General features: G+C 41.1%; 3 protein-coding genes across 5 annotated transcripts in view; 2 read left to right on the top strand and 1 right to left on the bottom strand.

The window, feature by feature from the left end:
- Positions 1–1,374: 1,374 nt before the first annotated feature.
- On the top strand, positions 1,375–9,537 carry lxn (latexin). Of its 2 annotated transcripts, none has more exons than XM_028045744.1 (7): positions 1,375–2,065; positions 5,695–5,862; positions 5,946–6,008; positions 7,160–7,337; positions 7,436–7,572; positions 8,986–9,048; positions 9,241–9,537. In XM_028045744.1, exons 1-7 carry the CDS (start codon positions 1,928–1,930, stop codon positions 9,355–9,357), a joined length of 864 nt encoding a protein of 287 aa, XP_027901545.1. In that variant the 5' UTR covers positions 1,375–1,927; the 3' UTR covers positions 9,358–9,537. The 2 variants fall into 2 exon arrangements, with proteins under 2 accessions (XP_027901545.1, XP_027901546.1); XM_028045745.1 differs by lacking the exon at positions 1,375–2,065 and adding an exon at positions 4,594–5,532.
- Positions 2,067–16,671, bottom strand: gfm1 (G elongation factor, mitochondrial 1). The gene is made up of 18 exons (XM_028045742.1): positions 16,487–16,671; positions 16,259–16,411; positions 16,044–16,176; positions 14,534–14,738; positions 12,927–13,043; positions 12,634–12,784; positions 11,893–12,047; positions 11,513–11,597; positions 11,260–11,397; positions 10,862–10,963; positions 10,720–10,776; positions 10,496–10,633; positions 9,584–9,666; positions 4,380–4,542; positions 3,811–3,955; positions 3,496–3,656; positions 3,350–3,403; positions 2,067–2,512 (listed from the first exon to the last, which is right to left on the bottom strand). The coding sequence occupies exons 1-18, from the start codon at positions 16,559–16,561 to the stop codon at positions 2,381–2,383; spliced, it is 2,247 nt and encodes a 748-aa protein (XP_027901543.1). The 5' UTR covers positions 16,562–16,671; the 3' UTR covers positions 2,067–2,380.
- A 1,111-nt stretch (positions 16,672–17,782) lies between these two features.
- Positions 17,783–21,816, top strand: part of itpkcb (inositol-trisphosphate 3-kinase Cb) — a 24,038-nt gene continuing 20,004 nt past the window's right edge. Inside the window, exons 1-2 of one of the 2 annotated variants that reach the window (XM_028045137.1) lie at positions 17,783–17,944; positions 18,472–18,552. The gene's annotated coding sequence lies outside the window, so the exon portion shown is untranslated. The remainder of the gene's footprint in view (positions 17,945–18,471; positions 18,553–21,816) is intronic. The other variant, XM_028045138.1, reaches the window with a different exon arrangement.

Genomic DNA, 21,816 nt, shown 5'->3' with positions numbered 1-21,816 from the left:
AAATATTATTTTCTATTCCCATGTTAATGCTTCAAATTCTTGAAAATTAGACACGTTAAATGTTCCTTTAATGATTTATAAAAATCTTATACTGCAGTTCTAACAGAGTCAAATGTGATGCAGCAAAAGCAAAAATAAAGATTGAGTTCCAGTAAACATCATAATCTTTGATAAAAAAAAAAACAAATAAATCACAGCTGACTCTTCTGTAATAAATAAAATCTCCCCGTTTCTCCCATTAATACCCTTTTGTCTGAAGACTTTCAGAGGTTGATAGCTGACAAAAGTATTTAGATTGAGAAAAGAGAAATTTTAGCTACTAAGCTTTCAAAACGTCTACATTAATGCAGAAACAAAAACCTGGTTTTTGGTCATTTCAGTACAAGTGACCTTCTGACATGCAGGCCAGAAAATGTTGTCCATTTTCTCCTATGGAGAAAACTTTTATTCTTTTATTACACTCCAAACGTCTGCACCATAACAAACAATATAATTTAAATTAGTTTATTATAATTATATAATAAAAAAAGTGAAAATTATAAGATATATATTAGACATAAAGTGATAAACAGCTCTGGAAAAAACAGAGAACCCACTGCACTGAATCCCACTGAAAACTTCCTGGTTCTTCCACCAAATGCTGATTTCTGAACTTTTCCCCGAGTTAAAATATTGGTATTGTTTCTAAATGAATATGAATTTGTTTTCTTTGCATTATTTGAGATCTGAGAGCGCTGCATGTTTTTCATTATTTTGACCGTTTCTCATGTTCTGCAAATAAATACGAAATTTTTGCTTTAACTTCAGAGACATGTTGTCACTAGTTCATAGAATAAAAGAACAATGTTCATTTTACTCAAACATAGACCTATAAAGAGTAAAATCAGATAAATTGATCATCTGAAGTGCTCTCTTTATTTTTGTCAGAGCTGTATATAAAGTCTCCATTTCCATTTATATTCCTGAAAAATGTATCCCTATGGAAAGAGATATCACTTTAGGTTCTCTTCACTCAAAACTTGGTTGGGTCCTGCCTGACTTGTCCGGATAACAGTGGGTTTGTTGAAGCAGGTGTATGACGGCGTCTTCACCTCCATCTCCACGGCGATAAGAAAGCTGCAGCAGGTCCTGATATGTGCTTGCTTGCTCACTCCGGTGGGCCAACAGGAGTCAAAAGGTCAGGTAACATTAGTGGTTCTAAATGAGTTTTATTCAGCTGGTCCGAGGGGGAAAACGGCTCTTTGGGTCGTAAAGTTTACACACATAGACACACACACAGCTTTGTGTGTGTGTGTCTGATAGATTATAGACTGCAGCCTCCAGGCAGAGGCTCTTGTTTAGCCTGTTTTCGGTAAATGATAAAGAAAGACGGTCAAGAATCGGATTGTAGCAGAACAAAACCCTCAAGTTTGACGGGTTAAAAAACAAAAGAAGTGACCTCCTGACTCTCCGTCTGTCTTTCCCTCCCCCGTACCATTTTTAACTTTATCCTTAAAAAATGGCACCTTCCTAAAATAAGCTTACTTAGTTCAAGTTTTGTTATTCCTTTAGTCAAACACTGAGAAGGAGGCGCGGCTGCAACCAATCAACTCTCAGATGAATCCCGCCAGACAGCTGCTTTCCTCCTCAGACGTTTGGAGGCTCATGAGCCGAGAGCCTCAACAGAGACAAAATGAGAAATGCCAGCAGTTTAAGTGCAGCGGCTTTGTTTAGCTTAGGAGAACAAGAAAACAGATTTTTCTTTGGAAGCAGGCAGAATCTGGAAAATCTCATCTCTTGCTTCCCCTCCTCTTCTTTCTTCTGGTTGCACAACTCGGCCTCGACAGGAGCGTCATTCCTCCTACTGCACTCCTCCGTACTAGTCGCTTTGACCTTGCTCACACACACGCACACACACACACACGTCTGAGCTTCACAGCCGACAGGAATGGGACTGAGGAGAGCGATTGTTCTGGTTGCGTTGATGGAGGTGACGTGGAGCCTCAACGTGACGACAATCGGACCTGAAACCGTTTCCACGGACGCCTCAGCTCATCCGGAGCCGGCCGAGGAGAACACAGAGCAGGTGAGGAAGATCAAAACTATATTGCAGTCATTATCAGATCAATATCATTCTGTACACAGTACAAAAACCAGCGTGAGTGAAAACAGATTTCAGTAACTACTCAGGTTTGAGTACCAGATGCAGCCTGTTGAGATCAGATGGTGCTCAAAACAACATAAATATGTTTCACATGAGATTTAGACAGAGTGGAGGATGAGAGGGGGGTTAAAATGATAAAGAACATCAAAATATGAACTTTTTTTTCTTTTGGCTCATGAACTCCAACACTGTCCTGGGCGATTGTGGAGTCCAACAATAAACAAGCGAAGGAGCAGCTCAGTTCTTCCATTTGTTCTTTTTTGCAGGCAGCTGTCCTGTGGCCTCCAAGTATTTGTTGACAAGGTCTTCTTGTGTTCCTGGCAGGCAGGGCTGATATCTGCTGTAGTCCATGGTGTACTCTCCTTTTCCCTGCAGAAACATTGGGAGAACTTTTTTTTTCCTGAGTAAAATCTGAAAATTAGCTTCTGTCTGACTGCTAATTTGAATCAAAACAAATTGAGGTGTCCCTGCTTTTACTAGAAGTCTGGCCACTGCTTTCCTGTGCAACTCGGCTTGGATAAAGAAAAATCACTCCCCCCAACTCGGATTGTCTCCTGGTCGACTTTTGTCCAGGCCAATCAGCGAGCAGGAGACATTTTGAATGACGACATCGATTTTCTGCACCATTTTAGGCTTGTAGTCTGCTGGTAGTTTTAGCAGTCATAACGGAGAAAGTGAGTGAAGCTTTTCGGTCCGTGCTGGCCAAATACTGAATTAACATTAACACCTGGTTTAGGGCGAAGTGATCTCTATGTAGTAATTTAAGTTGCAAAGCCCAGGAAAGAATGCAAATCATAATCTTGATTTGGAAGCAGAGCTCCAAATGCTGCTCCACATTTCTTCAGTGATCTCAATGTTCAGCTCTCCTCTCCAGGTCTGGGTTTATAATGACTTTTTAACATTTTACAGCACGTACTAAGTGACACCTTGCGAGTTCAGAAGAACGTTCACTAATGTTCATGCTACCACATTTAGTCAAAGTGTCAATAAGAGGGTAATATTCTGCTCAAATGTAGATGATCTGGTGTGCAGCTCAGTGAAGTCGACCGCTTGCTACGTCGCCATCTGGACAAGCCCCTAGTGGCTCATTTTAAAAGATGCAACAACTGCCTTTCAAATGCATTCAACCTGAATATTAAAATCATTTCTCAAATCTTGGATAGAACATCTACCAACAACAATCTAGATTCTGAACTCTAGACGTACCTCGGTGAAGGAGCGCAGCTCTGTGGAGTAGCCAAACATGTCGTTCAGAGGAATCTGTTGGAGGAATCCAGGCGAATTTAGAAAGGAATGGAGGAACATGAATATGTAGATCACATATAAATGCTGTAATTTGAAGCCAGACTCACATCAGCGTACAGAGTGAAGTATCCCTCGGCGGCGTCCTGGCCTGTGATCACACCGTGGCGACGGTTCACCCCGGCAATGACGACTCCTTGAAACTCCTGCGGTGCAACGATCTCCACCGACATGATTGGCTCCAGAATCACAGCTTTGGCCTTTTCCATTGCTGTGGAGGAGAGAGCGCCACCAAATTTAACAAACACACAACGACGACGTAAAGAAACAGCCGTGGAAATGAATGCTTCTGCTCGATTTTTGTTTTGGTTGCAGACACCACTTTCATTTGTTTGCCCTGAGCGAAACACAATGTTAAGGCAGACCTTGTTTCAGAGCGCCCTCTCCTGCACGAATGAAGGAGATTTCATTGGAGTCGACCATGTGATTGGCTCCGTCCTCCAGAAGGAATCTGACTCCTGAGATCTTGTGTCCGCTGAGGGGTCCCTTCTCACAGGCCTCCCTGAAGCCCTGCAGCACGAGAAACATGGAAGAAATTGTAAAAAAAAAAACAAAAACTGGAGAGCTTGACGTTATTTTGACAGTTACGGTACTGTAGAGCACTTAAACCTTCAACAATAAAAATAAGAGTAAAATTGCACTTTCAGCCACTTCTACTCACCGCTGCTGGATTTCAAACAAAATTGACTATTTCAAGTTGAATTATTCTTTTCTTTCTTTATATAAAATTTTTGTCACAAGTGGTAAATCCCCACCATGATGAATCATAAGCAGAATGGGGTTGCCACAGAGCACTTATAAATCCCTGGATGTGTTGCCGATCTTTTTGGTCTTCAAGTTATTGCTTATTTTTTATTTCTTTCACACTTTTTAAAAGTATTTCTCAACTTTAGGCATACAGTAGGTGCCGCTGCCGAGCAATAAAAGCGCACACCTTCTCCACAGCCGGCACAAACTGCTTGGGGACGTTGGTTCCGATGGTCTGATCTTCGAACTCCAGCTTGGTGTAGTGTTCGGGCTCCAGTGGCTCCAGGACCCCGGTGACTTTACCGTACTGCCCGGAGCCGCCGCTCTGCTTCTTATGGGTGAAGTCAAATCTGAAAACACAAGAGACGAAGGAGCCGCGGTTTGAACCAGCATGATGGACTGAACCCAAAGTTTGCCGTGGCTAATCTTGTCGCAGTAAGCGACTGTTCAATTAATGGTACGATAAATTAAAGTGAGCCAGATGATTATGATAGTTTTGATATATATTGGAGTGAATACATTTGGGAAGGAACAACGTTTGGCTGGATCTCTTTGAGCACAAAATATTTTAAGAACCTGCCAGCATGACAACAAGTGAAAACGAAGCAGGAGGCTCATCATCATACAAAGGTCTATTTTGAATGGATTTTAATTTAATTTGTTATTTTGGGATTTTTAATCAAATGAATTGTGTTTGTTTTTGGCTGCACTGGATTGTAATTTGCAAGGTTTCATTGATTTTGCACAGAAACTTCATTAAAACGAATTACTTGTTGAAAGTTTCTGGAGTAAAACATTTCATGCCATGTTGTGCTTCTATGCAGGTGACAATGTTTACACTTGAGCACAAAATTAATCCTTGGCAGATTGAAAATTGAAAAATAATCTTAGTTTTACTGACATGTTTCTTCAGACGGAAATAATACGAACCTTTACTAGAGTCCTGAAAGTAACCCGATAGAGAATATGCGGAGGAAGTTAAAGATTAGGGTGATGGAAATGAGCCCTTCCGATTTTTATTTATTTATTTTTCGTTCATAACATGCTCTCCAGTCATAATAATAGTCTTTTTAGAAATGCTTTCAAAATTTCTAATTGCAAACAAAACAGAGAAACAGACGTGTGAATAATTCTGGGCTTAAATGTCCATTGCTTTAACTGCGAATGCTGTAAAACTGCTGAGCAGGAGAACCATCCTGTCTCTTTAAAAAGGGGTAGAGCTAGAGGAGCTCGGCTGTCAAAGGAGGAAGTAATGCTTTCGTTTGCGGGAGGAGCAGCTGATTTGGAGGACTGAACGGAGGAAACATTCACCCAGTCAAAGCTTCAGCACTGCAGCCCAGGCAAGAAGCTCTTTGATTCACCCTTTTTGCTCTCGCATGTTCGTTCTACTTTCTACTCTCCTCTGTAAACGTGTCCAAGCTGAAGACAGCAGCCCCACCCAGCGAGCACCCAGGGGGTCAAAGTCCATAAGGAGTTTACATTTCCTCTCTCTCTGTGCACAGAAAGAAGCGGCGGCAGCGGAGGAGGATGTGATGGCGACAGGTGAGCTGAACCCCAACCACTACCCCGCCCAGAGGGCCGCCAAGTTGGTCCAGCACTACCTCAACGCGCGCTACGGCTCCCCTTACAAACTGTTTGGACTGAAGGAGGTCCACAGCGGGAACGCGGAGGTCAGGTTCATCTTTGCTGCCGAGCAGCAAACGTTTCACAATCTGCATGTTTTGATCAGCTCAACTCTGGATGTTCCCAACAGGAAGTGGCAGACTCCGGGAGAAAGTATCAGCTGGAGATATCGGTGCACGAGATCATCAGCAACGTAGGAGAAACTTCACTTTGTTGTTAAAGCTGCTGTTTGCATCAAAGGGTTTTAACCAGAGTTGCACGAATCAACAGTTTTGTGGTTTATGGCTGACGCTGCTTTATCTTTAATGATAGTAATATAAGATACAAACACATTTCAAATGTTTTCTAGCAAAGCGTGATAGTTGATTAAGCTGCTTTAATGATATTTTACATTAAGGACGAAAAAATCAACAGAAGTCTTACATTGATAGTGTAGCTAGCATTACTGGAAGCACAGTTTTTTCCAAAAAAAACCCCTCTTTTTTGTTCAGAGATTTCCTAAAGGCTGCCAGTATTTCCAAAGCAGACATGTTTAATAACAATTTAAAAGAATAAAACAGTGCGACTTTGTTCAATGTTTAGTCTGCCTGTTATATTCTAAGTCTTGCTTTCTCTCGCTCTCCTGTAGCCTAAATGAATTGCAGGCATGTCATTAAAAAAATACAGCTTGCATTACTTTAACATCTAACTTTATTTTACTGATACCTAAACAGTCAAACCTTGAGTCTGTCCTGAGGAAAATCCTCCAGATCAAAGAGAAGCGTTGTTACTGCTACTTGGAGGCACTTATATGGTACATTCAATTATTGGAAAATAGTAGGATTTTTTTGGAGTTTCTCACCAGCAAGTTAAGAGTAAGAATCGACTGGACAATTCCTGTCACCAATCGATTTCTCTGTGCATCTCTAGATCTGTGTCTTATTCTAAATTTACCATCTGTTTTGAACGTGTGGATATTTTTAGAAACAGCTTTTCCTCTTCAGTACTTGTTTCTCTCATAGATACTGAAATAAAACCTTTAAATAGACTTTTGCCCTTTTGAACTGGATTATTGTCGCCATCTTCCTCGTTTCGCCCATCTTCCCCTTTTTTGAAATTTGGCAGTTTTCTCTTCCCAATGTGTTTATTGAAAGAAATATTAGGCAAATCTTAGGAAAGACTGAAGTTTGAACAGTTGGGTAATCTCTGGTGTTACAGTCAGCAGGTCTAACCGGGCCTGATCAGAACCGACTGCCTGATAAAGGAAGACTTGGATGAATAACTGCGTGGTTTAACCTGACTCACTGTTTACACTAAGGTGACGCCTTTTTTCTGTCTACTCCCATTCACTTCTATTACAACCAGACTAAAGAGAAATGCTCCGCCGAGGTTTTCTTTCCGAGTGGAGCAAAGCAGCTCTCACCTCAAGTCCAGGTCTCCGCATGTGAGGAGATCTTGAAGCTTGATGCCAAATCTGAAGAACAGGCCTTGTACCAGCAGTACAAGACCAACAAAACCGTTCGCACTGAAGAGCGCCTACCGGGTAATGTTCAATAGCAGAGACGCTGCAGATTACTGCTGATGATTACCAAAAAGGGTTTGGTTCACTCAATGAGATTCTCCTCCTCAAATGTCTTTCAGACAGCTACGGTCACATCGACCCAGAGATGACTCCTTTCTGGCACCTGAGCATCGTGGCCTCTAGCTTCATTATGCTGAAGGAATCAACAGAAAACACTCTGTACAACGTGGCTCAGGTGGCCAACATCACTCAGCTGGTAAGCTGCTAGATTTCATTTTGACGGTAGAAAATAGCAGGAGTTTTAGCCCAAATGTGCAGTTTAAGCTGCGTGCTGCAAACAAGGACCTTACTGGGAAAGTTACGTATAAACATCTGCTGAAACCGATTGGGTCTCCAGGGTTTCCTCCTGAAAATCTGCTAAGTCCGGTGGTAGGGATGCTAGGGCAGTCCACCAGCGGCCCATCGGGTTTAAAAAATGTTAAGTTACAAAAATTTGGAGGTGCAGAAGCGGTCATCATAATTTGGAAATAATAACGCATGAGGTCAACAGGCAGGTGCAAAATGACGCAATTAGGGCAGTTCAACACGTCGACTACACTTTTTTTTTTTACCTCTCCAGGGGATCTTTTGTGGGCTCTAGTGTCCCTTATACGAAAGTACAGTAGGCTGACAGGAAGGGGAAAGAAGAGGGGGGAGACATGCGGCAAATGTCACCAGGTCCAGGAGTCGAACCCGCGACGGCCGCATCGAGGACTCAAGGCCTCCAAATATGGGTCACGCTATCCCCTACGTCACCACGGCACGCCCACGTCGACTATAAACCTAGCTTAATCTGTCTCTACTGTCACTGTTAGTGGTACATTAAAAACCCTATTTAAAATAACAAATGACTCTTAGTCTGGTGGGGGACCAAGCAAAGCCTGGTGGCCCGCCAGGCTTATAAAACACTTGGGGTGAAAACCAAGATTAAATTAGCTATTTTTGTTGGAAGTAAAGCTGTAATTTCTGATTCTTTCGAAAGCTTTCTCTTTATGATTAGTACAAAATTCTTCTGCTCCAACACACCATATCAACTCTGCCAATAAATTGTCTATGAGACTGAGATCAGAGCTTCGTGTTTGTTGCCCTTGAGTCACTTTAGAACTAAATTGGTGGTCTCATTTTCCATTTAAAAGACCAGTTTTTGTCCAAACTTCAGCTTCCTGATGGATGTCTTTAGGTAGAGCTACAACTTGTCCATATGTGGTTCTTTTCTCGAACCACATATCATGCATATTTGTACTAATTTATCCCTGCTTTTCTCTTGTGTAAAAACACTGCGCATATGCATTTACAATGTGTCTAATCTCCATTTTTATTTATTAATAACTAAAAAGAAAAGTGAGAAAAGTGGAACCAAAGTCAAATTTCTTATTTGTGTGCTCAAATCTGGCTAAGTTGTGACACGAAAACGTGTTAATCTCCAGGAGAACAACACGATTCTTTAAAAGGATTCCTGGAGTGAAAATGCAACGTCTGAGTCTGAACTGTCAAAGAAATGCAGCTTCCATCCCTTGCTGTCCAATAAATGATTCTTCACGCCCAATGTTCACAAAAACTGAAAGTCGGCACCAGATTAAGTCTTCAACCTTTGAACTAAACATGTTTGCTGTTACTTTGTCTGCTACAGGCAACAGAGAATGACCAGCTGAAGTTTGACTGTCACGTCCTGCTGCATGAAATGGTGTCTCAGGTAAACACATCCAGTAAAAGCTGAAAACTAGATCTTTTTTCATGTTAAACCCAAACAGAATTCATTAAGCCATTACATAAAAACTGATCAATTTACATTCAAAATAAGTATTAGGTCAGTGATCTCCCAATATTGTGCTAAGCTGTGTGTTTTACAATAAAGATGTTTTATCAGTGTGTGTATTTGTTGCAGGAAATTCCTCAGTGGAAGCTGCTGTTCACCTGGTCTCCAGCAGAGGGCGTGAAGGTGCTGCACACGGAGCAGCTGCCCCACGTTCACGAATTTGAAAAACGAGCAAAACCAAACTGATCTGCTGCTGTTTTCTAAACTGAGGTTACAAAACTTTGTAATCAGTTATTTCTTTGTAGACGTGCTGCAATATCTGAAGCAAGATTAGCTGTTTCTCTTTCCCCCCCCCCCCTTTGCATCTTAAGCCGTTTAAAACACACAAGAAGCTGGAGTTTATACTCAATAAAGTGTTTAACGGTTTGTCTCGTGCTTTGAACTGCTCGCGTGGATTAGGAGGCAGACTTACGGTACAGGACTGGTGATCGTCTCTCTGAAAGCCACTTTTGGTTTCCCCATCACACAGGGACAGCTGTATTCTCGCTCCATCCTCTGGAAGGAAAGCGTTGGAGGGGAAAAAGAATCAGCACGCTAGGGTTGAAAACAACTTTAAAGTGCATTTAACAATTGCTGTGTCCTGTTAATCCTGTGCCTAATGCAGGATTAACAAGGTAAATTAAACCAGTGAATGATTCCAAGGAAAGAAGGTGGAGACAATTTTTTTTTTGCTGGCCTGCTAAAGATCAAAAATAAAGTTATTTTATTGCAGCTGAATAATTTCATACTTTAGTTTAGAAAATAATAATAATAATTTGAATGAAACTAAAACAAAATTCAAGACCATATAAGAAGCCTGATTTTTGGATTATGAAGAACTGACATCAACATCTGTAAAGAAGTCTGTTTGGATGAGTAGTCAGAACCGTGCCTGGTCTGATTGTGATGTGTTTCACTGACACCGACTTCTTCATAAGTTCGGAATCATAATTTCCAGCCATCATTTGCATCCTGATTTACAGCGTCCAGCTTTTTCTGGTGCAGAATTACAATGCAAGTCTCACATCAACGACATAAAAGCTGGACAGAATGCAACATCTGCAGACTCTTTGATGTGAATCTGAATTAGTTCCACATATTGAAGTGGCACAGATTGGATTTTTTTTTTTTTATGGGTAAAAAGATTGGAACTGTGCCAAACAGTCTAAGGCAAAAAAGTCAGATATAAGTCGCTTATGGGCAAAAAAAATTCACATTTGCCTGGTGTGTGAACGTAGCCTTAGTGACATTAGTCCTGAATTCTTGGCTGTTGAATTTACATCCAATTAGCGAGAACAAAACGAGAGTAAAAGCAGCTGTAAACCTGAATGAGGATGATGTGTACCTGGGAGTAGATCTCCAGATGCAGCTCGCCCATGCCTGAGATGATGGTTTCTTTGCTCTCGGTGTCAAAAGTTACTCTGAAAGTGGGGTCCTCTCTGGTGAAACGGTTGATGCCTTTAGAGAATTTGTCCAAGTCGTTCTGGTAAAGAGAAAAAAAAAGAAGGCATTTAGAGACAATCTCTATTAGCACTTATTTCAGGTTTAAATAAAAAGGAACCCTTTTACCTTATTTGATGGCCTAATTGCCATGGAAATGACAGGCTCTGGGATGTGAATGGACTCCTGTGTGAGCATCAGGACAACAAATTAGAAAAAACCCCCATCAGTTCCCTGCAGTTTGATGGCCCAGGGCGTTCAGGCGGCTCACCATGGAGAGGTTGGAGCTGGTCTTGGATGTGAAAGTGTCTCCGCTGGCACAGTCGATCCCAAACAGAGCGCAGATATCTCCTGCGTAAACCTCATCCACGTCCTCAAACACCACAACCAGACAGAGGAAGCAATCTGGTTAAATTCCCTCCACTACATTTATTACTTATTAATAAATACCCTTTTGTAGCTTTTTGTGTTTTGCTTCGTGTGTGAGGCGGATGGAAACATGTTGCTCTGTTGTCAAGGAGGATGTGGTTCTTATCTGCACACTTGACTAAAGCCAGAAGAGGAACTTCACTCCTCTGGCCAGTCATGCACTTCTCTAGTTTTTAATCTGCACACCGCAGATGGAGATAAACGGTGACCCGTGACGGCCCGCCGGCGACTCGCCCTCACCTCCATCTGATCGGCGTGGAGGCGCACCAGCCTCTGAACTCTGACTTTCTTGCCCGTGCGCGTGTTGTAGATGTACTCTCCTTTCTTCAGGCAGCCCTGGTAAACGCGGACGTAGGTCAGCTGACCGAACCTCCCGGCCTGTGGACAAGAGATAGCAAAGCGTGACGGACCTCGCCCTTCTGAGACAAACCGAGGCGGAAATAATCACTTTGAAAAAAATAAAATAAAACCAAAAAAAGAGACAAGTACATACCTCCAGTTTAAAGGCAAGGCCAACGTAAGGGTTTGAATCATCTCTGGTTGGGTCCATTTCAATCTTTGACTTCTCTGTTGAATCCCTAAAACGAAGAGAAGAAAGTCAATACGAAGGTTTTTTTTAAATTGCCCAAACGCCTCTTAAGAGGATTTTTTTTTTAGCAAAACATGCTGCTTTTTTTTTAGACAGCATGATTCATATTTATCAACACACAATCACTGCACAGAAATTACCACTCTGGCAGCTTTTGTTTTTAGAGAAATTACTGTTTGTGTAAATCAAAATATTGTCAGCATCAAAAATGAAGCAGGTCTCTTGAAATTAGCTTAAAACATTTTTGGCCAAATGTTTGACGAGGCAAGCTTTGAAGCGCTCACTCTTCATTGAGGATGGCGTAGTTCTTGACTTCGCTGGGGTTCGGCAGGTAATCCAGGACAGCGTCCAGGAGAGGCTGGACACCTTTATTCTTCAGCGCCGTGCCGACCAACACGGGGCTGAACAGGCGCTGCACTGTGGCTCTGCGGACCGCAGCCTGGCAAACGAGACGGTGAAACGGTTATGAAGCGACTGGCTCTCATTAATACATGCAAGATGCATCTAAACGTTGCAGGATGCTCTTGAGGACCATCCCCGGTTTAGATGGAAGAATATTTGTGCGTTAGAATGGCCGGGTCAAAGTTCAGGCCTGAATCCAAAACGTAATGGAAAAGCATTTCACTCAGCAGTTGTGCAACTCCTGAAGAGACATACCGCACAGGACTTGCAGCTGAAATTACAGCATAAAGTGCTTCTCTAAAATATTGAAAAACAAAAACATGTATCATTTTTCCTCTTTTTTTTTTTTTACAACTATGCTCTATTGTCTATTGTTATTTCACATAATTAAAATACACTATAGTTTGTAATTTTAACAAGGCAAATTGTAAACAACTTCAAGGGGTATGAATACTTTTGAAACTGTAAGTCAATTTGTTTAATTAACAGATCTAAATATTAACACTTTTCAACTTCCTATGTTGCGTCTGTCAAGCAAAAAAAAAACCTTAATCCATAAATGTGGTGACAAGCTGGTCACAAGACCCAAACTCTAAATGTCAAAACTCTCTTAAGACGCTAACCTTGAGGTCCTCTTTAGTAGGAACTTTCTCCTCCAGGAACATTTCTCCCAACGTTTCGTCAGCGTTGGCGACACACTCCACCAGCTCCTGCCTGCGGTCTGCAGCTTCTGCCCGGAAATCTGCTGGGATCTCGTCGTAGCGAATGCTTTGGCTGCAGGGAAGAAGAAACACTTGAGAAATTCTCGCGTTTCGTATCTGGAAGCGACAGTGAGACGAACATGGATCGGAATGACTTTTAAACAATGTAACATACAGGAAAGTCTCATGAAATAAGTAAAACAAACTATTGTTACCCAAACGGTCCTTCAAAGTACATGCTCCGCTCTTCTATCAGGTCGATGATGCCGCGCATGTTCCCCTCCAGGCCCATGGGGATGTTCACGAAGGCTGCGTTGTGGCTCAGTTTAGATCTAAAAGAAAAACAAAGCTCATGTCAGAGTCGAGAGGCACCGCCATAACAACGTATACGCTGCTCTTAGAGAGAAGTTGGTGTCCACAGGTCAGAGTTTTTTCATTGCTAATCACAATTCCATTAAAAAACGTTGAATTTTGCAAATTGAGTTGATTTTGATGTATAGGGAAAGCTGGTAGAACAGTTACACCCCAGATGATGGCGCTGATTAAATGACAAGAGTTAAAAAGTCAGAGATTTTTATTTAAGCTGCAGTTGGTAACTGTTATTAAAAAAATATGTTTTGATAAAGTTATTAGAAGTGTAATAAGTACATACTTCTAATAAAGTATATATTAGATATTTAGTGAAAAACTGAGCTCCTATGCGTCCTCCCTGTGGCCCTACAGCCATCTGCAGAAATACACCAAAAAACAACAATCAAATCCTGAAGGAGGGCTTTGGCGCTGTCAATCATCCTTGTTCATGTGCTGCTCACATCCTCCCCCCTGCTCTCTGCTATCCTACAGCTCCTTCCCCACAGCGGATCCTGCCGGTAAACACACAGGCTAGTTAGCACAGCCACCGATGACGGCAGATAAACAGTTTTCTTGTAACAGGAAGTTGTTTCTCCGCCATTAGCACACTCAGCAGCATGTACACGACACTGATTGACAGCGCTGGCACTCCTCCTTGCTCCGATTGGTTGTTTCAGACCAAGAATGGTGCATTTCTGCAGATGGCAGTACAACCACAAGGCTCAATCTTTTCACATGATTTCTCTCATGTTGTACTGTCATAATATAGAGAGAGTTTTAACAAATATGTAAAAAAACGTTTTTACAAAAGTTTCCCAAAGTAGTTTTAACATCTTTATTTAACAATCGGGCTGCACAGTGGCGCAGTTGGTAGCACTGTTGCCTTGCAGCAAGAAGGTCCTGGGTTCGATTCCCGGCCGGGGTCTTTCTGCATGGAGTTTGCATGTTCTCCCTGTGCATGCGTGGGTTCTCTCCGGGTACTCCGGCTTCCTCCCACAGTCCAAAAACATGACTGTTAGGTTAATTGGTTTCTCTAAATTCTCCCTAGGTGTGAGTGTGTGTGTGTGAATGGTTGTTTGTCCTGTATGTCTTTGTGTTGCCCTGCGACAGACTGGCGACCTGTCCAGGGTGTACCCCGCCTCCCGCCCGGAACGTAGCTGGAGATAGGCACCAGCAACCCTCCCGACCCCATTAGGGACAAGGGTGCACAGAAAATGGATGGATGGATGGATGGATATTTAACAATCACAATTGTTTTTATGCATTTTTTTTTTACTGCAACAGTTTCTCTAAAAGGTGAATAATTCTTATTTTTGCCAATAAACCTAGTCTGACAAGTCAGTCAATATTTATTCATTTGATTCCCAGATTTCTAGTTATCTCCCCAAGTTGACAATGGCACTCAGAAAATCAGAGTGTTGCCTTACTTTTATCACTCGGCTCAGTGTGAGGACTTTAGCTGGACCCGTACCTCATCTGCTGCAGCGCCCGGCTCGGGTTGGCTCCCATTCGGTCCAGCTTGTTGATGAAGGTGAGGAAGGGGACGTTGTAGCGCTTCATCTGTCTGTTGACGGTCATGGTCTGACACTGGACGCCTCCCACTGCACACAGAACCAGCACCGCTCCGTCCAGCACCCGCAAAGCTCGCTCCACCTCGATGGTGAAATCCACGTGACCTGAAACACACACCCACGCACACACACAGGTCGGCTTAGGAACACTGTGATGTCAAAGTAAATATTGGTTCAGGAGCTTTCTGAGGAAGGACAGGCATTTTCTTTTGCCAAAAAGTGAAAGAAAATAATACTGAAATTACTTTGGTAAAGTTAAAAAAAGAGATTTTAATACGCGACAACTAAACTAAAACTTTGGAGCTTTATTAAACCCTTTGTTTTGATTAGCAAAGGCCTTATAAAATTTATTTTCTGTGGAAAACGTGATATATGGATTTAGACATCCTTGCAAAAGTATTTATTCTGTTTGGATCAACACAAAGTATAGCTATATTGTTAAATTTAAAAACACAGGTGGTTTTCAAATGTTTAAATTGAGAGAGTCTCATTTGCATTTATCTACAAACTATGCAGGAAACACACACATGGCAGTCCTGGAAGAAAACCTTTTAGAAACTGTGATTGACTTTCCTTCAGGACAATGACCCTAAACATACAGGTAGTCCCGCAGTGGAACGGATTAGATCAGGGGTCTCAAACTCCAGGCCTCGAGGGCCGCAGTCCTGCAGTTTTTAGATGTGCCACAGGTACAAAATACTGGAATGAAATGACTTAATGACCTCCTCCTTGTGTAGATCAGTTCTCCAGAGCCTTAATGACCTAATTATTCTGTTCAGGTGTGGTGCAGCAGAGGCACATCTAAAAGTTGCAGGATTGCGGCCCTCGAGGACTGGAGTTTGACACCCCTGGATTAGAACAAAGCATGTTCATGTGTTAGAATGACCTAGTCCAAGTCCTGACCTAAATCCAATTGAGTATCTGTGGTGGGAATGGAAGTTGAAATGTATTTATCCTCATATTCTGCCTTGGACAAAACATTTTCTGAGATTTAATATCCAACTCTTTTGAATCAAATTTCATTAGCATGATATCAGAGTGTTGTAAGACTATTGTCTTCAATCTATCCTGTGACCTTCTGTTTGACATCTGTGAAATGAGTGCTCTAGTGCTTTGATAATGTTTCACCTCCATTAGGTGCATCTATTTTGTTTTCCCCTATTAAGGCAGACTTGTCACTAAAAGGCTTCCAGTTTTTTGTCTCTGCAGTTGCAAGACTTAGAATCTATGAATTAATGTTCGTAGATGCTCCCAGTGATTGAGTTGTTAAGCAAAGAAAGATGATCAAGAGTTTAATCTCTTGATATGATCAGTGATGGTAAAGACTGACCTCAAAATTCTTGCAGCTGTACATGGAGTGAAAGATCCACACTTTTCAGATATACAAGTGTTGAAAACCATTGTGGGTACCGGGTGTGTCAATGATGTTGATGTTGTGGTTCTTCCACATGGTGTATGTAGCTGCTGACTGGATGGTGATGCCTCGCTGCCTCTCCAGCTCCATGGAGTCCATAGTGGCTCCAACACCGTCCTTCCCTTTCACCTTCACATCACAGAGGAAAGCACAGCTCATTAACGCTGCCTCATCTCCTACCTCCAGAAACTTCGCCCTTCCTGGCCCTCACCTCATGAATCTCTGCTATCCTGCCGGTGTAGTAGAGGACCCTCTCGGTCAGGGTGGTCTTCCCCGAGTCGATGTGAGCCGAGATGCCGATATTGCGGATTCTCTCGTTGGGGAAGACCCCGGAGGAGCAGGTCCGACAGCTGTTCATAAGCACCTGCAGGACAGGGGCTCAAAGTTAGGAACTGTTTTTAGAGAACTGGAGCTGAACCGGCGGTCAGAGTCAGGTTACCTTTTTCAGCGTGACGCTCCCCGGTGCTAACAGATGATTCCGGGTCAAACACAGACCCGCTTTCAGGAGCTTCATCTTGAAGAGAGCTCGGTGGAGTTCAGGCCGGGTGGTTGTGCTCGGCCCCAAACCTGCTAGCCGCCCGGTGAATGTCACGCCGGGATCCTACTGCTGGGTTGTGAAACACAACTTCCGCATCTACGGAAGCCCAGAAGCTCAACATGCGCCTTTTTGGTTTTAGCATTAAAAATTAAATACACTAGCAACAATTTTTTTTAATTTGAGATAGATTTTGAGCCAACATTTGTTCCTTTTTAGAGGCTGAAACAATATTGAAGCACAAACATCTGAATTATCAGTAGAGTTATAATCTGAACGCATCAGATTATAAACACAATCTGATGCGTTCAGGGGCTAGCAGACGTGTTTATTTGTGTGCTATTTTGCATAATACATTTTGCTTTCATTTCGCAAAGAAATTTTTAGACCAATCTCATTCTAAACATTATCTATTGAATTGGTTTAATTAACTTTTCAACAATAGACCATATAATTATGCTGCTTTCATTAGGCTACTCTTTAAATTTTTATTCTCTATTTTGTTTAATTGCAAATATTTTTTCTCTATGACCAGTTATGATGCTACACAAAATATGATTAATTCTTAAAAGACACGCATGGATCAACGTAAGTGTAGAAAAACTATGTCATTAAACTTAGTTGCAAGTAAATTTGAGCTGTTCTTTTATTCTGAAAACTAGAAAATTAAAGTTGCCACTCAGGATGGAGGAAGCGCTGTTGTAAAGTACTACGTGCCAACGAAGCAAACATTCCTGTTAGCTTTGAATGTTTTATTGTGCAGAAATATGTATTTGGAATTATTTTTGCTATTTCGTCACCAACTGTGAGTTTAAGAAAATATTTTAAGAACCATTGTTTACGTTTACATCTTAGCTTTAAAAAGAAAACCCCAATAACGGTTAACACCTAAAGGCAGCACCGTTCAATACTTAGTGACTAACTAAGGCTCCAATATTATTTCTCTTGAGGAGTTGAGACTGTAGTTCTGTCATTTAGGTTTTAATATATTTTCTTGGTTAACTTCTGTTCCGGTAGTTTCGTAGGTATTACTTTTTTAAAATTTTTATTACCAACATTTGTATTTTAAAAGGAGCTGTGCGTGAAGTTAACAGCACGTTAGTTCCCGACACGAGTTTAAAGAGCCAGAGTGTCAGCAAGACCTGCCCCCGTTTACTTAAGCACTTCCTCTGCGCCTTTTCTCCGCGTTATAACCACATGCTGATGCTACTGCCGTGCACTCATCGGCATTTCTCTGTGATTCGCAGAACGGAGAAGCCGCAAACTCATCTTGACACCATTGCCTACATGAGTTAAACCTCCATTTCCAGTGCCAGCTTTTTAACAGCTGCTTCACGGAGAAAACACAGGAGCTTCTGTCGGGTAAGTTTTATATATATATGTTTATATATATATATTTCCTTTTACTTTGTGTTTTAGGTTCGTAATGTCTATTATCTGATAAGTGAATATCTACAGTCGATAACCAGTTATTTTTATAGGTAAAACAACAAAAGTGGCATTTAAAAATGTAGATCTGAAAGTCCTAATGAACGCTTCGTGAAACGACACTGAAGTTTTACTTAAGCGCACGATAATAAATTCATCAGTCATTGCAAACACTGTTTGAACAAACAATTCACTCTGTAGGCCTTTACTTAAGAGGAGTGGCTGACTGAGTAAATGTATCACAAGCAAATAGAAGAGTGTCAGTATAAGGTGAACTTCCCTATAGTTTGCCGTTCTGCGATTATTTTTTGTGTGTTTTATGTTTGTGTTAAAATAACCAACTTCCCATTAAGGGTATGTCACTGTTGTAGTGGGTGTTGATGGTTCCATGAGTACATTCAGTCCATGTCAGTAAGACAAAAGACTCCCAGGCATTAATCATCTTGCATTAATGAAACCAGATCGACAAGATGACTGATGTTCTTTTTCAAGGAGTGCTCACTGTACCTGAAAAACCATCGGCTGTAAGAAGAGTGGGGAAGGTAATAGTATTTTTATTTTATTCTATTTTATTGTAGAATTAGACAAGAGAAACTCATGTGTTTAATTGTCTTAGTTCTCCTTCCCCACCTAAACAAAGACATTTCCTTTAGACGTGCGAGTCATTTTGTAAGCTTATTAATAATTAAATAATATTACACAATATCGCAGTTAAGTGTAGTTGTGCATGCTTCACAGTGAGTCGGTATTTCCATTGTTACGCTTCCTGTCCCATTTCCTTTCTGTGAGCTTTCCTGCTGACAGCACGGTGACAGAACTGCTGTCACAGTAAATGACAGTAGAATGACATTCACATGCTGCTAACTTCAGTCAGTCTGATTCACAGGACAGTTCCTTTTTGTGGGATATTTGTCTTTTTATTGGAGCAGCTGTTTTGCAAATTCACGCTTCCCGTCTTGTAAAAAAAAAAAACAACTAATCAAATTAATTTTGTGTAGAATATTAATATATTCCATGTTTTAAATGGCAATTCAGAGTGAACCTCAAACAGTTTATACATTTACTGTTTTTATGCAGCTGTAAGTCACATTATTTCTTGCTAATATGAGAAAATGAGTAGATTTAGAGTAATGTACAATAAACTGTACATATGTTTTGGCGCTAGCAAAAGTATTCATACCTGGTGTACTTGTTTACTTTTTTGACACATTACAAACATAAACGTTAAGATATTTTATGTGGCTGACCTACAAAGACTGGTACATCTTGGAAGAACAGGACAACAATAGATGGGTTCCAAAGATTTCACAAATAAACATCTGAAAAGTGTGGCAGGCAATTTATTTTAATACTTTCTATAGACATGTTGCAGGGTAACATCACTCGTCTTAGATCACGCCCCCAGCTCCCTGCTGGGTGGCAAAAAAACCTGCTCTTTCTATGTGTGTTTTTGTTTTGTTGGTGTTGAATCCTGACACATTAGTGGCGTTGCTATCAGTTGCTATGGCAACCCGTCTTCGTGCAGCACAGCTAACAGAGAGCAAGAACAAGAAGAATCTGAGTGGTTTTGAGTTAGTCTCTGACGGTTTTTCAGTGTTATTTTTCCCTTTGCTGTGGCGCACAGCACTAATAGTAACAACAATAGTTATAGCAGTAATACCAACGTTTTCATTTTTCAGGATTTATTTTTAACAATGACTTTCTTCTTGCCACTGTTGAATGAAATCCAATGTTTGGGATCTTGTTTAAAAACTTAACCCTGATTTAAACTTCTCCACACTTTGTCCCGGACCTGCTCTGCTCCTTGGTCGTCTTCAGGACGTTTGTTGACCGATGTTCTCTAGAAAACATCTGAGGCCTCCACACTACATCTGTCTTCATGATGAGAATAAATTACACACAAGTAAACTACAAATTAGATTACCTCTGAAAGCAATCTGTTGTACTGAATTCTGTTTACCCGTATCAAAGCAAAAGGGGGGTCTTGCTGCATGGAGTTTGCACGTTCTCCCTGTGCGTGCGTGGGTTCACTCCAGGTACTCCGGCTTCCTCTCACACTTCAAAAACATGACTGTTAGGTTAATTGCTCCCTAAGTTGTCTTTAGATGCGAGTCTGCAAAGATTTTAAAAATTGAGTATTACAAGAGGTGCTACGTGAAGACATTTATAAGTTTGGTGGTAATTCCGCAAAATAAAATCCCATTATGTTCACTAACCAAAGCAACTGACCTTTTAAGTAGAAATTTTCTTAATTTTAAGTGAGGACGATTAAACTTTAGGTATTTTACATTAATTAACGAAAGTCAGATCAGTTGACTTTTGTTTTACATCTTAACATTGAAACGCCAAAACAAAATTCAAAGACTAATGTGCATCTTGACTTTTCTCAGCAATGCAGTACAAGGAAAATGATGGAGAAAGGTGGCTACAAACGACACAACCATTGACACAGAAAGGCTTGAATAAAACACCAGAGAAAAATGATTCAGGATTACTAACGATCCAATAATCAAATCAGAAATGCTGGCTCGCATCAAAATGCCTAAACCAAGGTAAATCTGTATCAAGTGGAAGTTCCAGTTAACACACAGATTCCCATGATGCAACAGTGTGTAATTTATTCACAGATCAAATTGTCCAAAATTCAGACATTTAAAACTTTATTTAATCTGGCAAGTGTGACTCAGTCAGAACTGCTGGCTGGTCCTTCCTGTTTCCACCAACAAGGAAGGATCTGTGAAAATCATTCCAGCCAAGAGCGGAATGAGTCTCTGCTCATATTTAAATGTCTGAGGAGCCATTTGTCTTGTTTTGTTCAGTTGCACCTGGGATAAGTACTTTCACACCTTCATTTGCTGTGAAGCATGGGTTTGCTAGGGTCTGTCGGTACAGACGGTGAAGTTAGAGCTGGTTGCTCAGAAACATGCTGGTCGTAACTCATTGCTCATGAACGGATGCAGCCTTGTACAGAGGGACAGTCTGACGGTCCTCTGGGGTCTGCCTGCAGCTGTTTGATTAACCCAGGTGTGTAGAGTCTGCTGCTTGACACTTCTAACCATCTACAAAGCCCAACACAGTGCTGCTCAGGAAGTTTCCGTATTGGCTAGGCTTGATTCAGGCGGATGCTTAATGAATGACAAATATTGATTTAATTACCGGCAAATATTGGCTGACTTTATTGGCCTGGCGATTCCTCTGCGGTGAGTCACAGACGGAGCAAAAAGGCAAATGGTCTTTAACTCCAGACGGATTCATTAGCTTGACAATCTAATTGGTGTGCCTGTACTTTGAAAGGGTTTTCATTACAGTTGTATATCTTGTAAAATGGAGAAAAACTAAAATAGTGATGATTGAACTCTTGCTATCTAAATAAAGGATTGCCTCAATTTTTTATTTATTTTACACGAAGCACACTTTGGCGGATTAAAAAAAAACAAAACACTGTAGATGTCAATGAAGGGCTGTGAATTGTATCCAGACACAGGAGGGCAGTAGTAAACAGATTTAGCTCAGAAGGTGGAAGATGTTTCATGTTCTTTTTTTGATCAAACATGATATGTTGCTGTGAACATGCTGCATTTATCTGCTATCCTAGCAGTCGTTGCAGGCCTCTAGATTTGCAGTGAAGAAGAATATAAACTGTATTATTGAGTCAAGTTCAGTATAATCAAATAAAAAAATAAATTCAGTTCAGAAGGTGTAGTTTGTATGTGCTTATTACATATAAATGGATATATTTCAATAGTTTATTTTTGATCCTTTTAGATGATTGTGGTTCAGTTTCTTAGAAAATTAGAACATTACAC

Source organism: Xiphophorus couchianus, chromosome 18, assembly GCF_001444195.1.
Source record: "Xiphophorus couchianus chromosome 18, X_couchianus-1.0, whole genome shotgun sequence".
Classification (NCBI taxonomy): domain Eukaryota; kingdom Metazoa; phylum Chordata; class Actinopteri; order Cyprinodontiformes; family Poeciliidae; genus Xiphophorus; species Xiphophorus couchianus.
Note: the sequence above shows the minus strand (reverse complement) of the source record. Positions and strands in the feature narration are given on the sequence as shown.

What these genes read in the sequence shown, in the direction of transcription:
- lxn (XM_028045744.1), top strand. Translation starts at nt 1,928, where the DNA reads ATGGGACTGAGGAGAGCGATTGTTCTGGTTGCGTTGATGGAGGTGACG. An exon ending in CCGAGGAGAACACAGAGCAG is followed by an intron (nt 2,066 to 5,694) that starts GTGAGGAAGATC and finishes CTCTGTGCACAG; the next exon opens with AAAGAAGCGGCGGCAGCGGA. An exon ending in TGCACGAGATCATCAGCAAC is followed by an intron (nt 6,009 to 7,159) that starts GTAGGAGAAACT and finishes TATTACAACCAG; the next exon opens with ACTAAAGAGAAATGCTCCGC.
- gfm1 (XM_028045742.1), bottom strand. Translation starts at nt 16,561, where the DNA reads ATGAAGCTCCTGAAAGCGGGTCTGTGTTTGACCCGGAATCATCTGTTA. An exon ending in TACTTTGAAGGACCGTTTGG is followed by an intron (nt 12,785 to 12,926) that starts GTAACAATAGTT and finishes TCTTCCCTGCAG; the next exon opens with CCAAAGCATTCGCTACGACG. An exon ending in TACGCCATCCTCAATGAAGA is followed by an intron (nt 11,598 to 11,892) that starts GTGAGCGCTTCA and finishes TCTTCGTTTTAG; the next exon opens with GGATTCAACAGAGAAGTCAA.